This window comes from Nyctereutes procyonoides, unplaced genomic scaffold (genome assembly GCF_905146905.1).
Source record: "Nyctereutes procyonoides isolate TBG_1078 unplaced genomic scaffold, NYPRO_anot_genome, whole genome shotgun sequence".
In the NCBI taxonomy this organism is placed as follows: Eukaryota; Metazoa; Chordata; class Mammalia; order Carnivora; family Canidae; genus Nyctereutes; species Nyctereutes procyonoides.
In genome coordinates, this window is record NW_026575125.1 from 103,066,491 (window position 1) to 103,084,273 (window position 17,783).

Sequence of the window (17,783 nt, forward strand, 5' to 3'; positions counted from 1 at the left end):
CTAGAAACAATTGATGGATAAGATCTATACATTTATAAATATAATTAGCTGTACAAGGAAGTAAAATGGTAAGAGCCAAAATGAATACTGTGTCTTAAGTACCATAGGAATTCAGGGAAAAATAGTCATTTAGGTGTTGGGGGCATATAGTGTAGCAGACTTCAAGATAACAGTTCTGTTTCCATTTTGTGTTCATAGGTACATAAGCATGTGTAAATTTTATATTTTATTATAATCTTTGCTATTTTGTTAGCATCTTGCCAGAATTTCATATACAAGTGGGTATTTCGGCTTTTATATGAATGCTGCTTAAAATAGATCCAGTAAATTCTTTTTTTTTAATTTTATAAATTAATTTTATTGGTGTTCAATTTACCAACATACAGAATAACACCCAGTGCTCATCCCGTCAAGTGTACCCCTCAGTGCCCGTCACCCATTCACCCCCACCCCCCAGATCCAGTAAATTCTAATTGAGAAAAATTCCTACTGCTAACCTTGAAAAGAATTTTCTACTCTTTGAAATCATTTTTATTGGTCTATCTTCTTCCTTTCATCCTTGAGAGGAACTGACAAAAGTGAGAATGAGCTTTTTCTCACTTAAAAATTTTACCTGTCGGGATCCCTGGGTGGCGCAGCAGTTTAGCACCTGCCTTTGGCCCAGGGCGCGATCCTGGAGACCCGGGATCGAATCCCACATCAGGCTCCCAGTGCATGGAGCCTGCTTCTCCCTCTGCCTGTGTCTCTGCCTCTCTCTCTCTCTCTCTGTGACTATCATAAATAAATAAATAAATAAATAAATAAATAAATAAATAAATAAATAAATAAATAAATAAATTTTACCTGTCCTAAAGTGCTGTAGTTAACTTATAATATTTTGGGCAGATTTAAACTGAGAACCAGCAAAAACAAATTTTGGTATGTTTTGGACATTTGATTTCCTTCTTATTCTCAACTGATAAGATGGTAAGTATTATAAGCATTTGCTAGCGTGTTCCCCCCAAATAATTTTTTGTATGTGAAAGTACTTTTGCCCATTGTAGAAAAATCAGAAAACACAGGAAATTGTAAAGAAAATAACCCCTCAGCATTTTGCTATATCTACTCTCCCCCCTTTCTTATTTATTAATTTATTTTAAATTATTTATTTATTTATTCGTGAGAGATACAGAGAGAGAGACAGAGACATAGGCAGAGGGAGAAGCAGGCTCCTCGCAGGGAGCCCGATGCAGGACTCTATCCCCAGACCCCAGGATCACACCCTGAGCTGAAGGCAGATGCTCAACTGCTGAGCCACCCAGGTGTCCCTCCCCCCCAATTTTCAAAGAATTTATGTTATAATCATAATTGTGATCATAATTAAGATAATAGTTTTGTATCCTGCTTTATTATTTATTTAGTATTTTACATAAACATTTTCCTATACCGTTAAGTTTTCTTTGGAGAGTGGCTGTAGAATATTCCTACATATGGGTGTGCTAGAATTCAAAGATTATTCAGTTGTTTTCCATGAGTGATTTTGCATTTTGGATTATTGTAAATAATTTTGTAATGAAGATATGTATATAAATCATTTGAATCTCTTTTTTAGACTAGATTAACAGAAGTAAAGTTAGTGGCTTAGGAAATAAGAACTTTTTAAAAACTCTTTGATAAATAAGGCAAGCTGCTATTCAGAGTATAGTGATTTCCAGCAGGATATGAGAGTGCCCATTTCACTGTATTTTTGCCAGTGTTGAGCCAAGTATAGTATTTTTAACTACCTCCTCTCTCATTTTTGCTTGCTAATTGAATTCAATTTTTTTTCAAAATGTACCCGTGCAAACCCATTTTTGATGAAATTTCAAGATGAACTACTTGCAGTAGAGTTCTTGATGAAGTGAAGTAATGTTCAACTTGTTAAAAAAAACAGGTTGTAAAATAGTTTGTACAGAATTACGTAGAAAAACACTTTCACATAAACATTGTAACATACTGTAAGGGCATCTCTGCTTGCTAAGCATGAGAGTTGTTTTTTTTTTTTTAATTTTCTTTTTGCCAACATTTCTATAATAGATATAATAAGATATAATTTGCTAAAATAATAAAACTTCATAATTAAGTAACCTTAGAAATGCTACACCTTCTCAAGAATTTATAAGCCCACCCAAAAGTATTTAACAGCTTTTCCTGCTTGGTAATTTGTTACAGTAATTCTTTTTACAGTTATACTTTGAAGTTTCTGTATTTAAGGAAATGGAGTATTTCTCTAGTACTAATCATGTCCACTGGCCCTCATGTTTTCTGGGAGGTATCTGTATTGAGAATGTTTCTGACTTAGGGGTATTTCTTACATGATAGTTTGAACGAGAGGTTGAGTGTTTGAATTGCTTAGAGAAGTGTAAGGAATTTATTGGAATTTATATCAGGTTCTCAGTATACCAAAATTTTTTAGGAGCCAAGTAATCCAGTTATGATGGTAAGTATTCTTTATGTTAAATTAATAGAGGAATGATAACAGTTCCGAACAAGGTATCTAGCAACCAAGAAACAAAGTTTTTAAGATTTATCTTATAGAGAATTTATTTTGGCATGGCATTTAGAGCTTAGGAGATAGCCCTGTTAAAAGTTATTCTGTATGTTGGTAAATTGAACACCAATAAAAATTAATTTATTAAAAAAAAAAAGTCCACTCAGTACCTGAAAGTCCATTCTAGTACCATATACTGTGATATGTTAATCAAAACCACTAACAGTCATTGTTATGTACTTTTTTTAAAAGAACTGTTTCCTAAATTGAGAGCATGAGCTAGTTAAACAATAGGAATTATCTAATAAAGTCAGAAGGTAAATACATTAAAATATGTTTAAAGAGTCCGTTCTTTTACCTCTGTGCCTGAATTTATAATGCATAAGAGGTAAGTAACAGATTAAATTTAAAATAGATGAGCCTATTTTCATAATCAACTTGACATCACAAAATATTTTTAGAGCTTGAGAGATTTAGAAGTCTCCTTAACTTTTTATCCTTCTTTCCTCACTTGAAAATGATTTTACCAAGTCCCCCAATAGTACGTGAGGTTTTTTTCCCCAAAGATTCTCATTAAGTGGAAATGTGAAGGAAACATTTTTTCTGGTATGAGACATTTCTCGCAGTTACTCATTTCCAGGAAAATCTGGATTGTTGAAAGGTCTAAGTTATACCCAGCTTACATTCCCGATTTGCAACATTTCAAATTTTCTCTTGACCACAGTGAAACAATAGACATTAATAATATTCCATTAGTTTTGTCACTGTTTAATCTGGGGGGAAAATACCCCTGGTTGAATTTGATTCAAAGTATTTCTGGGAGAGAAAACAAGATAACTTAGCATTTATCGGTTACAAAACTTTTCAATAACCCAATTTGTTTTCCTTGACAGAGATTGATATGCCTCTAACCTGACATCACGGCCTTAGTACAATCTCCCACTAATGATAATTATTTTATTGTTTTCCTGTAGATGTGTTCTTTGTGCCATTGTCCTGGAGCAACAATTGGTTGTGATGTGAAAACATGTCACAGGACATACCACTACCACTGTGCATTGCATGATAAAGCTCAAATACGAGAAAAACCTTCACAAGGAATTTACATGTAATTATTTAACTTCTCTTTAAGTGTTTTTTTTTTAAGGAGTCATACTTTCTTTAGGCTTCTGTAAAAGTTCCCATTTTGTTGAAGCATTTCATCATCATTGTAAAGGGTGTTTTGGTAAGGAATTTAATGGTTAGAGAAGGGCATAGGATGTTTAATAAGATTTCTGGAATCCGGCTTGTGAATGGGGTGAAGTGTACTGCTCATTTTCTTAATTTGAAAAACGAGTTTAGTTTATTGACTTGATAATTTTTGATTTCTTCATTTTTTTATAGGGTGTATTGCCGAAAACACAAGAAAACTGCACATAACTCTGAAGGTATGTCCTGCAGCGACTTTTCAATATCAAGAGGAAATTTGAGTGAATTTTACTATACGAATTTTTGCCATAGATGTATCTCAATATTGAATACACTGCAAAGAATCCAGAAAAGTGTTAGGATAAACTGATGTACATAGTGAAAAAGATCTGGATTTTTGAGAAAATTTTTGCCCCTGAAGTTCTTGTAAGGAGTACATTGAGAATATATTTTATCTTTAGGAAAAAATGATGCTAGGGATTTTGGGTTTCTGTGTTCATGTAAGTGTTAGCAGACTGTAAAGATAGTAATTGGGATCCTTACTACTGTCAGATATAGAAAATGGGAACTAGGGATCCCTGGGTGGCGCAGCGGTTTAGCGCCTGCCTTTGGCCCAGGGAGAGATCCTGGAGACCCGGGATCGAATCCCACGTCGGGCTCCCGGTGCATGGAGCCTGCTTCTCCCTCTGCCTCTCTCTCTCTCTGTGTGTGACTATCATAAAAAAAAAAAAAAGAAAATGGGAACTAGAGATACTGGTACATTTGTGATCACCAGGCTTTCTGTTAAATTTTCACATTGTACTTTTTTTGAAAATACAGACATGTTCATAAGAAGTCATCAAATTTAAAATATATTAACTTTAAAAATTTTTTATAGTTTATTTCTCAAATGTATATAAAACAAGGCTAAAGGTGTTTATAATTAGCCAAGTTGTACTTGGTCTTTAAAAGGGATGGGAAAGTTCTTAAGTTGAATTCTGACTTTTTTTATACTTCTGCAAACGGATGGTTTTGATACTTCACTAGCACTAAAAGGCTTAGATTTAGTCTGAGATCATTCTATCCTTCCATTTAAATTAGAGATCTTTAGTTTTTGTTAGCCTCTGAGAACATGTCGCTTAGAAATTAGAATGATTTGAGCCTATTGATTTAGGAAGTAGTTTCCTGTGTAAAGACTTACCTAATTATCGTGTTAGCATACTAAAGTTTGTGACCCTTTTTGATATCTTAGATCATGCCTATATCCTTCACTTTGAGACTCTAGATTAAATTAATTAATTAATTAAATGTATGTGTCGTGCTGCTTAAATACATGATCTTCAGCAAAACTTGTCCTTAAACAGATTGTATAAATAATAAGAACAATGTTTTAGAGCTGATAAAGTGCAACTCAGAAACCTTTACAATGTTTTCCTTGTTTATTTTTTTCCTCATTTATTTAGTTCAGGAATTCAATTGAAAAACCTTTTGTTCAAAGTTTAAGAGGAAGCTTGCCCACCTTTCATTACTTCAGATTTTCAAAACGTGTTTGATTTTCTTGAAGACTGTAGTGAACATACGTGTATGGTAAAACCAAGGGTTAGAAGCTAGGATCTGATGAATACAAGTATAAGATACACTGGGGCAGGAGGATAGTTGAGGATGGCAAGGATTAATGTAGAAGGCTCCCCTTTTATTCCTTACATTTCTGAAGCTGATAGTACCATCTAGTGGTAGAGAAAAGTCACTGCAGACTGCATAAAGCAGAATAATCTTGACCACCTTTTTGCTTTGAGAAAGATTGAAAATAATACTTTTCAGATGACTTTTTTACTTTTTATTTATTTTTTAAAGATTTTGTTTATTTGTGTGTGTGTGTGTGTGTGTGTGTGTGTGTGTGTGTGAGAGAGAGAGAGAGAGAGAGAGAGAGAGAGAAGCAGGGGCGGGGGGAGGGAGAAGCAGGCTCCTGAGCAGGGAGCCTGACTTGGGACTTGAGACTTGATCCCAGGACCCTGAGGTTATGACCTGAGCTGAAGGCAGATGCTTAACTGACTGAGCCACTCAGGTGCCCCTCAAATGACTTTTTAAATGTAACTGGCAGGATTGCTGCAGTTCAAATTTGTGATACAGTTATTTTGAATTTGGGGTTCAGTGTATACTTCTGGAGCACTTTAGGACCCCTGTCTCATTGAGATTACACAATGTGTTTATACTCGTAGAACTGGAAGCATAATTTTACAATTTAAAGGCACTTCAGAGTTGTATTTATTGAATTTTGGCTTTTATCACTTATCTAGCTTAAATTTATTTGATATCGATTGCTTTGTCAGAAACAACTTCAATTATTTGGTTTTTTTTTAAAGATTTTGTTTATTTATTCATGAGAGAGAGCGAAAGGCAAAGACATAGGCAGAAGGAGAAGCAGGCTCCATGCAGGAAGCCTGATGTGGGACTCGATCCTGGGACTCTGGGATCACACCCTGAGCCAAAGGCAGAGACGTTCAACCACTGAGTCACCCAGGCGTCCCTGTGTCATTGTTCTAATGGGAAACCTATGTTCTACTTAACAATTGTAATTTATGGTTGGGGTTTATAGGGTTGTATTTCAGGGACTACCTTTGAGAATTTTACGGCAGTGGTCTGTGCAGCAAAAAGGCATTGATACCTGTGGATGGCCATGTCTTGATCATTTGCCATCAGTGGCTCAATAACCTAGTTTGCTAAAACTTAAAATGGTAAATACTCCATAATTCAGTCTGTTCATGTGAGTTTGATGTAATAATTTTGAAATATTAAATTTGAGAATCTTTGCTGTTTCCATAGTTTTGCCTTTTCCAGAAGGTCATATAGTTGGAATCATACCATATGTAGCCTTTTCTGATTGGCTTCTTTCACTTAGTTGGCCTTTTTTTTGGGAGGGCAACAGAATGGTTGATATATAAATGCTTACGAGAAAGTATCTGACAGGCAAGAAGAGATCAAAGGTCCAGGAAGGAGGGAGATTCAGTGTGCAAACAGAAGAATTGCCCTATTACAATTTGTAATAGGAGAGAAGGAAAAGGGAGAGGTAGTTCCTAACTGGTCTGTTTGAAGGAGAATGTAGGGGGAGACAGGAGGGTTGGAAATTGAAGGAGAGAGGAGAAACTTTGAAAGAATAGTTGTGAAGACTGGGAGAGGAAGTTTGCCTAGAGAAACGTAAGGTTTCCAGACTGGATAGAGGGCTCAGTTAAGGTTGCTAACCATTAATGTTTATAGTGATACCCTCAGGTTGTGTGACTTCCTCTAGCAATTCAGGATCCTGTGTATAGCACAGAGAAAAGGGTTAGTTGGTTAGTTCAGAAGTGGGATTTTTGCCAAGTGTGTTCCAAAAAGAAGTAAAGGTAAAAGGGAGTTCAGGATATTTGCAAGGCAAAAAATCTAAGATAAGGAAGTGAAGACAGGAAAAAAAGAATCAGGAAGGAATTAATAGACAGGGGGTCCTGATAAGGTTGAAGAGCAATGTGAATGAAAGTACTTGGGGAAGCAATCATTTTGTGGTACCAAAGTGTGCTTGATTTATAGTGATTTCAGTGATCAGAACCATTTTTAGGTGATTGTAAAGGTGTCTAGGTGTGATTATAGGGATTGGGTAGTTGGTGGAAGATACCATCGAAGGTCGAGGAACTTGCTTGGGTTGTCCTGTGTGCTCTTGAAATCACCCAGGATGCGGCAGGGGCGAGGAAGGAAAAAAGAGCTGTAAGCTGTATGCTAAAGAAAATCTGATGCATGGGATAGAATGATTGGGAGTTGGTAATTGTCAGCAACACGGAAGGGGGGAAGGTAGCATAGTTCGTGTACCAGCAAAATTGGTATCATGTGGGAGTTGGTTAGAAACGCCTAATCTCAAGCCCCACCCCGACCTACTAAATAGGAATCGCCACTTTAGCAAGATCCCAGGTGGTTTTTTTGCACATTAAAGTTTGAGAAGCAGTCATTTAGCTGAGTGACGTGAACTTTAGGTGCAGTGGTTTTTACAGGGGGATACAGACTTAATGGTTCAATAAGGCAGTCTAGTAGAAAGTATGGTGACAGTGGAAGTGTTCTGTATTTGAATCATCCAGTATGGTAGCCAGTAGCCACATGTGGTTGTTGAGCACCTAAAATGGTGTAGTGCCGTCCTAGTCTTAATAGGAATTTATACATAAAAAAATGGACAGGAAAAGCCAGAATTAAATCCTGCATCTTTATGTTTTTCTCCCCTTCGGCCTATGTATTTAGATAATAGGTATATTCTTTACCTTTTTTTTAAAGAAATATTTTTAAAATGTCAATGGTAATAACATATAGGTCTAGCTTATAACTGCTGCTAGTTTCTGTATTGTAGGAGTACTTGAACATGACAGCTTGTCATCAGTATATGTTTGAGTACCTACAAGGAACTGTGATTACGTCTTTCTTGTGGTTCTTCTAAAATCCTTTTCATTAAGGGGTTAAAGCTTTTCTGTTTAATAATTTATATGGAGCAAAGTCATCTGATGAGATAGAAAGCAGTAGAGTAGATGCTGAGTGTTAGCTATCCGCAGCAAGAATGTGTAGATTCTTAAGTCGTGATCACAAACATAAGCTCAGCTCAGTTTAGGTTCTTGACATTGTAAGTAGCCAAACTTGTGGCTTATTATTTTTGTTAAACTACCCAATACAGGATGATGGGCATGGTATGGGTGCTCAAGAAGTGTTTGTAATCTCTTTTCTTTGACTTGAAACAAAGCATATGGTATTTAATGCATCACTTATTTTGGGGTGACCTTTCTGCCTCCTGTGACTTCTCTTGTATCAGGTGTTAGCAGAGCAAGGTGAATTAATAAAACAGGGTCTTGGTTTTTTTTTTTGGGGGGGGAAGATACCATTTAGTGACAGATATGTGACCAACTGATTGAAATACAGGGGTGACACATGGAATTACTTAGAGATAAAGGGGCATCATGTTTGCATCTTAAACCCTTCAGAAAATAGTATACAAATGAATGAAGAAAGAGTGAGTGATAAAGCAGATGTGGTAAGGTCCTAACATTTGGGTGGAGGGTGTATAGGAATTTATAAGTCTAAGATTACTTAGAAATAGCTTAGTGATAAATGCCACAATGACTTGCAGGGACCATAAAAGACAGCATAAAGAAATCTCTTGTGCTTAACCTCGGAAGAGCTCGCCTTTAACAGTTTGGAAACTTTATTTTAGAGATTGCTTGTCAAATCATATGACTCAATTTGTGTTTCAAGAACTAGAGTCACCATAGTTATATTAGAAGTATGTTGAAAGTGTGTTATCATCTATGTAGATTCAAAGCCTTTGCCTGCTTTCATATTCCCTTAGTATTTTCTTCCCCTTGGTTTTTCTAGAATGCACTGCACCTTCCAATCTTCATTACTTTTATCAAATGTAAGTTTAGGGAGATTTTACTATGATATCAGTGACTCTAAAAACCTTTTAAGTTTTGTAGCACTGAATAGCTTTATGAAGTACCAGAAAGGCAGTCATATATACTGGTTGAATATGGGCTCTGAAATCAGATCTATATTTGAATCTCATTTCTGCCACTTACTAGCCACATGGTCTTGGGCAAGTTATTTAGTATCTCCTGGAGCCAGTATTTGTAAAATGGGGATTTAGGGAAAAAACCTACCTCGTAGAATTATTGTAAGAATTAAATGAAATAATGTGCTTAAGGGTCTTAGCAATGTTTCTGGCACATAGTAAAGTGCTCAGTAAATAGTACATTCGTGTGCTCTTCCTTGGAAGATAATAGAATTTAAATTGTATTTGTGATTTAACTTAGAAAATTTTAGTAACGTATTCACATTGTGCCCTCTGCTAGAACTGACTCCACATTTTTTTATTTGATTCACCAGATTTATTGACTACTTATGTGCAAAGTGCTGTGCTAGGCACTATTTACCCTCATCTTTCATTTAGCATACTTTACAAACTCATTATCGAAGTATCAGACATACACAAAAGTATGTTTGAAAAAAAGCCCGATCACCTAGCTTTAGCCATCATCAATCAGCTTGTGGCCAGTCTCGTTTCATCTATACCCCTTACCTACTTTGTCCATCTGGATTATTTTGAATGAAATTCCAGATCCATTTCATTTTAGCACACTTAAAATAAGTATTAATATTTTTGATGTATGCTGCATGTTTATATGTGCATATGTATATGAATATGCACAAAATCATTTATCTCCTACCTTTGCTGAAAAAGCAGTTTATGCAGAGCACATGCACATTGAATTTCCATTGGAGAAGGCAGGGCAAGCGACCTCCAGTCTTCCTTTTGTTTCAGCCCTAAAGATTCAAAGGAGAGGTGGTGATGCTTACCCTAATCATAATGCTTGTCATTTTGCTTTTGTTTTCAAAATAATTCCAATACACATTTATTGAGTGCCTCCTGGGTGTGGGGGCATTGGGTAATTTAGAAAATAAGCCTCTTGACAAAGAGTTCACAGTCTACACAAGGTATAACAAGAGTAATAACTAACAGTTGAATAGAATTTTATAGTTTACAAGGCATTTTTCACAGTTTCTTAAGGCATCCTTTTCAGGAAGGTGTTATCATTAGTTCCATTTGTTACATCAGGAGACTTTGCCTCGTGAGCGTTAACTAACTTTACCAGGTTTTAAGACCTAGTAGGTGGCAGTCTTAAGACTTTCTGTTCAGGAGTCCTTTCTACTTCATATGGTTAACCGATGTGAGACTTTGGGGTGGAAAGGCAATGGAGCTTAAGCCAGGAAGGGAGAAGATGAGAAAGATACTGATCAGGAAGAAGAGAATTGATAAAGGAACATATTGGGCTTGGCCATACGAGGAGCATGGGGTCTCGGTAAGTCAGGCACTCCTGTGCCTCATCGTGGCGTTCGGGTAATAGGGAGGGGCTCGGCCTTTCCGAGGTGACCTAGGCACTTAGGAGCTGTGCTCATAAAGGTTAGGAATGCTCCGTTTTACCTGAAGGAGCACAGCCTTGTTTCGTCACCTGCCTCACCAGCCTGCAGTTTTAGGAATTGCAGCTGTGAATATAAGGGTAAGGCTTTGGTTTTTGATTGCATTCATTTGTTTGAAGAAGTATATAAACATTGTACAGACATCAGCAATACGAAAGAGTACACATCTTTAGCGAGCTTTCGTCCCACCCTTACCCTTATATCTGTTTCCAAACCACTTTGCTAAAAGCACACAGAGAGAGGCAGAGACATAGGCAGAGGGAGAAGCAGGCTCCTTGTAGGGAGCTGGATGCGGGGCTCCATCCCAGAACCCTGGGGTCACGACCTGAGCCAAAGGCAGACACTCAACCACTTGAGCCACCCAGGCATCCTGGGTATTACCACTACTTACTTACTTACTTATTTATTTATTTATTTATTTGAGAGACACAGAGAGGGAGAGAGAGAGAGGGAGAGAAGCAGAGATGCAGGCAGGGGGAGAAGCAGGGTCCTTGCAGGGAGCCTAACACGGAACTCGATCCCGGGTCTCTAGGATCACACCCTGGGCTGAAGGCAGGTGCTAAACCGCTGAGCCACCCAGGCATCCCCGGGTATTACCACTTTAAAAGCAAGTTGTAATTCACTGGCATGTATTTGTCCCAGCTCTGCCCCTTCCTAGCTTTGTGACCTTGGCTAAAATTCTTGAACCTTTCTGAACTTTTCCTTATCTGTAAAATGAGGGACTAGAGTGGTGACATATACAAACTTGCAGGGATGGTCGTGAGGCTCAGATGAGATTGTGTGTATAAACTGCATAGCATATCTGGCACAGACAGCATCCAAAAGCTCAAATGTTAGCTCTTAGATTTGGCATATTTCCAATTTATAAATTAAGTAGAAAAGGGCAAGATGCAGAATAGTATGCTTAGAATGCCATTTGTTTGTGTATCCTTTTAAAAAACACATTTGCACACACAGGGAATATAATAGCTGACAGGTATGGAGAGTGTTTCATGTGCCAGGCACTGTTCTAAATTCAGTTCTTATGGAAACTAACTCACTCAGTTCATTCATGGGCCCTGTGAGGTGGCTCTGAGGCAAGAGGACACAGTCTTTGGCAGTTCCAGGATTTAAAACCAGGCTCTCAGCCCTTGAGGTTGAAAAGAAAAGCGGTTAAGGGTGGGAGGGAGGAAGAAGGGAGGCATAGAAAGCTAGCACACCAGCTGGGAGCGTGGAGCAGGTGGAACTAGAAGGTGGAAAGAAAGATTTTTTACTTTTTATGCAGAGTTCTTTTATAATTATTCTTGAAGAAGAAAAAAATTAATATTAAAACATTTTCACACTTCTGAATTGGGGGGGACCTATTGTAACCATGTAACCATAAATAATTTAGACAAAGGTACTGTGACTAGTCTCATACTTGTTTTTTCATGTGCATTTTCAATTTATTTTTTAGGATAAATTCCCCAAAGTCCAATCACTGGGTCAAAGGGTTCAGTCTTTTTAAGGTTCCTGATAGACACGTTGCCAATGTTACTTTCTGTAAAGATTGTGCTAGATTGTACTCCCATCCATGGTGGATAAGTTTACTTCTTTCACCACACTGGATGTTATGAATTCTTTTAATTGCAGAAGTAGTGCATTATGCATTGCTTCAAAAATTAAAATAGTACAGTAATATTAAATTAAAGCAGTTCTTTTTTTAATTTTTATTTATTTATGATAGTCACAGAGAGAGAGAGAGAGAGAGGCAGAGACACAGGCAGAGGGAGAAGCAGGCTCCATGCACTGGGAGCCCGATGTGGGATTCGATCCCAGGTCTCCAGGATTGTGCCCTGGGCCAAAGGCAGGCGCCAAACCACTGCGCCACCCAGGGATCCCCAATTAAAGCAGTTCTAAAAGCCCTCCCCTCACACTGAAGTCACATTCTCTAGGAGTAACTGGTAATAAGTTTGGTGGACATCTTCCCAGAGCCTTGTTTACCTCCATACAAACCTATGTAGATAGCATCTATGCACACAACTACAGTAGCACAGTAGAATATGTATGTACTCTCTTATGCTACTTGCTTTTTGTTTATTCTGTGATTTATCACAGACCTCCTTTCCTATTGGTGTTTACAGATTGACCTCATTGTTTTTATTTTCCTCCATTGAAGTAATCTTGTCTTTTTTTCCCTTTGATTGACTTCATTCTTTTATTTTTTAAAATTTTATTTATTTTTTAAAGATTTTAATATATTTATTCATGAGAGACACAGAGAGAGAGGCAGAGAGAGAAGCAGGCTCCACGCAGGGAGCCCAACACGGGACTCGATCCCGGGACCCCAGGATCACGCCCCGGGCCGAAGGCAGGCGCTAAACCACTGAGCCACCTGGGCTGCCCGACTTCATTCTTTTAAATCGTTATGTTATATCCCATAGAATAAATAGAACCACAGTTTAAGAATTTCTCTATTAGATAAAAATCATTTACATTTGTTATACGAATAAGACTGCATTGATTTTCCTTGTACATATATGCTTACATACTTATACAAGTGATTCTATAGGGTCAAATTTTATTTTATTTTTTAAGATTTTATTTATTTATTCATGAGAGAGGCAGAGACATAGGCAGAGGGAAAAGCAGGCTCCGTGCAGGGAGCCCGATGCGGGACTCAATCCCCAGATTCCAGGATCACACCCTGAGCCAAAGGCAGATGCTCAACCGCTTAGCCACCCAGGCATCCCCCTATAGGGTCAAGTTTTAAAAAGGAGTTTGGATTTAACATTAGGGAAAGGACTGTCACACACATACAGGTTATGCTCCCTCCAACTGTGCTGTGTATTTCCTGCCTTTGCACTGGACGTTATCAGTCTTTAATTTTTGCAAATCTGATTATCTCATTTAATTTTTACTTCTCTTGTCAACTGGTACAATTAGGCTTCTGTTTATCTTTTTTTCAGTCGTTTATATTTTTTCTGTGAATTGCCAGTTTCTATCCTTTGTGCATTTTTCTTTTGAGGCTTGTCCTTTTGGAATTGATTTGTGGTGAGTGATATCTATAGTGGAGGTATTAATTTTCTGTCACTAAATGCAAATGATTTCCCAGTTTATCATTTGTCTTCTAACTCTGTTTATGGTGCCTTGTGCCATGCAGAGGTTTCTTTCCTTCTTCTTTTTTTAAAGATCTATTTATTTATGAGAGAGAGAGAGTGTATAGGCCAGCCTGGGGAGGGGCAGAGGGAGAGGGAAAGGGAGAGAATCCTCAAACAGACTTCCTGCTGAGCACAAAGCCCCACCTGGTGATCCACTCCAGGACTGGACCTGAAATAAGAGTCAGCTGCCCAACCACCTGAGCCACCCAGGAACCCCCATGCAAAGGTTTCTAATGTTTAGTCAGATCTCAGTTTTTTCCTTTATGACTTCTTAGGTGTCTTGACCCAAGATTATAAAGAATACTTTCCTCCATTTTCTTCTCTGTTACATTTATAGTTTGTTATTTTATGATGAGATTTTTTTTCATGTGGTATGAGGAAAGGAATCTCAGTGTTTAAAAAATGGATAGCCATTTATGCCATCGTGCCTTTTCCCCACTCATTTGAAATGCTACCATTATACTCTGAATTCCCATATGCTTATGGGTCTATTTTCAACCTTGCTTTCTTTTCTGCTGATATAGGTCTCTTCCTGTGCCAGGATTTTAACTGCTGTTTCTTTATAGTACATTTTGATTCTTTTAAAAAATATTCTTGGGTATTATATATTTACTCTTCCAGAAAACTGTGGGATCAACCATTTTATTACAGTTGCATTAATTAGATTAGTGAGAGCTGACATCTTGATGTTAATCCTGTTCATCCAGAAGCATGGTGTAGCTCAATAGTTTTGTGGGGTGGCTTTTAGATTTTTATTTCAACACTTTTCTTATTCTGTTATTGTTGCTTTTTATAAGTAAAGTCTGCTATTTTGATAGGTGAAAATGATTTATCCCTTAATTTACAATTTGATTCTAGAGAAGTCAAATTTTCTGTAAGTATGTTTAACTACTTATATTCTGAGAATTTCTTGATCGTATGCTTGGTCCATTTTTCAGTTGGGACTTTAATCTCTTATGAGCTTCCATCATAAGTATACCGATCCTTTTTCACAATTGCAGCAGTTTTTCTAGTTTATGTTTGCCTTTTAACTTTAGCACTTTTTTTTGCTATGTAAGTTTGAAAATTTAATATAGTAAAATTTGTCAGTCTTTTATGATTGCTATTAAAGTGCCCTAAAATTTTACACCAAATGGTTCCATATTTAGGACCAAAAAAAAAAAGCCATGTGGAAAACTAGTCATGTTGGCCTGATAATGGAATGGAATCAGTTAAGTAATTTCTCTAAGAGTGTTTAAGAATGTAGTGTTACAGTGTTAGTGGTTATTATTTTCATTTTAACAGAATATTGTGTATATCACATGTGTAACATGTATTAGAATGTAACATTTGCTTAGGAATTTTCATTTTAAAGAATTTAATGTGGGGCAAGTGCAAGTAATTCTAACAGCTTTAATGAAATTCTGTGTCTTAAAAATTGTCAGTTTGAAGTTTAAAGTCGGTGATGTAGTCCTGATAGGAAATTTGTTATAACGTTAGGATCAAGAGGTGTCTTTTTTTTTTATTTTTTGAAATTTTATTTAAATTCAGTTAATTAACATAGAGTGTATTATTAGTTTCAGAGGTAGCATTCAGTGATTCATCAGTTGCATGTAACACCCAGTGCTTATTCCATCACATGCCTTCCTTAATGCCCATCATCTGGTTACCTTATTCCCCCCACCAGAAGGTATCTTTGACTTCTCTGTCTTCACAGGGAGTTAGCTACATGAATTTGCCTCATTGCCTACAAAACGCTATCCATCCACTTCTACCTTTTCCCCTTTTTTCCTTCCTCAAATCCTATGGTGGTTATGTGAAGTTGCAGTGATATAAATTTTTATTAACTGTTTTGCAATCTAATGCTTTCAGTTCCTTGAGTTTATGTATTCAGATATACTAATTGAATTACTCTTTTCTTGCCATAATGATTATGTTTTTATTTCTGAAATAATAAAGAATTAAAAACCATTGAAGTATTTATTAGGAAACATATTGGCATCTATGAATAGAAGTTGATATACTTTCTCATTGAGAAATTAGTCCCTGGAATTGAAAACTTATGTTAAAATAAAAAACAATGAAGGCATTAGTGCTGTGCCTAAAACTTTCTCTAGTTTGATCCTAAAAGACAAGTGAACATTTGATTTTTATTCCCTTTTACATTAAATACATTGTCTTATGTACAGTGGGCCCTCAGTAAAGAAAATGTTTGTAGTGAATAGCTGAATGAAACACCCTTCCATTAATGGTAGAAATTCTTTTCAAATTGCTGGGAAATGCAGTTCTAAAATTTCTACATACATTTTGTTTAATCCATTAAAGTATACAACTAACTTGCAACATAGTTTTTTTACCATCTATATTAGAGATTCCTTTTATATTTAATGTTTGTTTTAATTACTTGATCAGTGGTTCGTTCACTTACGGATGACTTCCTTGTTGGATATGATCATTTGAGTTTCATGATAGTTTAAGAAGCTATCCTAGAACAGTGCTGTCCATTAGAAATTTTTTGTGATGAGAGAAACATTCTATATCTGTGATATTCAGTACAGATGCAACTTCCAACATGTGACTGATAAATAAGCACTTGAAATGTGGTTACTGTGAGAAACTGAGGTTTGGTTTTATTTAATTATAAGTGACTAAAGTCGTAAAAAGCTACCCTTTTGCTCATGGCTGCTATACTGGACAGCCCAGATATACTTATTTTATTTTCATTTAATTTTCCAAGTTATAGTAAGTTTATTTTCTAGCTAAGTGTTCTGATTTCACCAACAATGTGAGGGAAAACTCTTTGAAACCTATGGTAAAAAAATATATAAGAGCTTATTCTAAAAATGGACTTATTAGAGTTTGAAAATGTTTACAGGCTTAGTGCACAGTCAAGATCCCAAAACTTGTTTTCATAGAATTATAAATTCAGAAGAAATAATTACTGTTAGAATGATTATAATAAAACTATTTTTTTGTATTTGATTTTTGTTGCATTTATATGAGATGTTAAGGTTGCTGTGTTGAGCATACTACAGACTATTTCCCCTCATTTCTGGTGGGGATATCATTCTAAGGAGAAATGTGTATTCTAAGAACCCATGAAGTAATAATGTTCATTTTAAGATTGGTCCATGTAAAGCTTTTGTTCATTTTTAAGCAGCTGACTTAGAAGAAAGTTTTAATGAACATGAACTGGAGCCTGCATCACCTAAAAGTAAAAAGAAAAGTCGCAAAGGAAGGCCACGAAAAACTAATTTTAAAGGGCTGTCGGAAGATACCAGGTCCACATCCTCCCATGGAACAGATGAAATGGAAAGTAGTTCCTATGTAAGTAGAAAAATGTGGGATGCTTACTTTTTGCAGCACCACAAATATTTCACTTAAACTGTGTTTATAGGTAAAGCTCATCATTTGAAATGTTAATTAAGTTTGAAGGAACTGATAACATATTTTTAAGTTATTTTTTTTCTCTTTTACATTTGCAGAGAGATAGGTCTCCACATAGAAGCAGCCCTAGTGACACCAGGCCTAAATGTGGATTTTGTCATGTAGGGGAGGAAGAAAATGAAGCAAGAGGAAAACTGCACATATTTAATGCCAAGAAGGCAGCTGCACATTATAAGTGCATGGTAAGCATGGTCCTTTTTATGTGCTTTTAAACCCAAGGTTTTTATTTTTAAGGCACTTAGCTGGTACCAAATAGGGTACTTTTCTCCCCAACATTAGTGGTGTAGAATTATGAATAGCATATCCTATAGTTCCAAATCTTTATAGACTTTAGAGTTTTAAAAATACAGCTTTTGATTTAGTAGGATTTTTTAAGATTATTTATTTATTTTTAACTAGAATTAAAAATTAAAAATTTTTTTTTGTATTTTTTATTGGAGTTTTATTTGCCAACATATAGTATAACACCCAGTGCTCATCCTGTCAAGTGCCCCTCTCAGTGCCCGTCACCCAGTTACCCCCTCCCCTTCCCCACCCACCTCCCCTTCCACCACCCCTTGTTCATTTCCCAGAATTAGGAGTCT

General features: G+C 36.5%; 1 protein-coding gene across 3 annotated transcripts in view; it reads left to right on the plus strand.

Annotated features, from left to right (window-relative positions):
* Window positions 1-17,783, plus strand: part of PHF6 (PHD finger protein 6) — a 50,296-nt gene that overhangs the window by 15,494 nt on the left and 17,019 nt on the right. For 2 of the 3 annotated variants that reach the window (XM_055338850.1, XM_055338852.1), the window contains 4 exons: window positions 3,484-3,617; window positions 3,893-3,936; window positions 16,910-17,079; window positions 17,238-17,381. In XM_055338850.1, the coding sequence (XP_055194825.1) occupies window positions 3,484-3,617; window positions 3,893-3,936; window positions 16,910-17,079; window positions 17,238-17,381 (492 nt within the window). The remainder of the gene's footprint in view (window positions 1-3,483; window positions 3,618-3,892; window positions 3,937-16,909; window positions 17,080-17,237; window positions 17,382-17,783) is intronic. The other variant, XM_055338851.1, reaches the window with a different exon arrangement.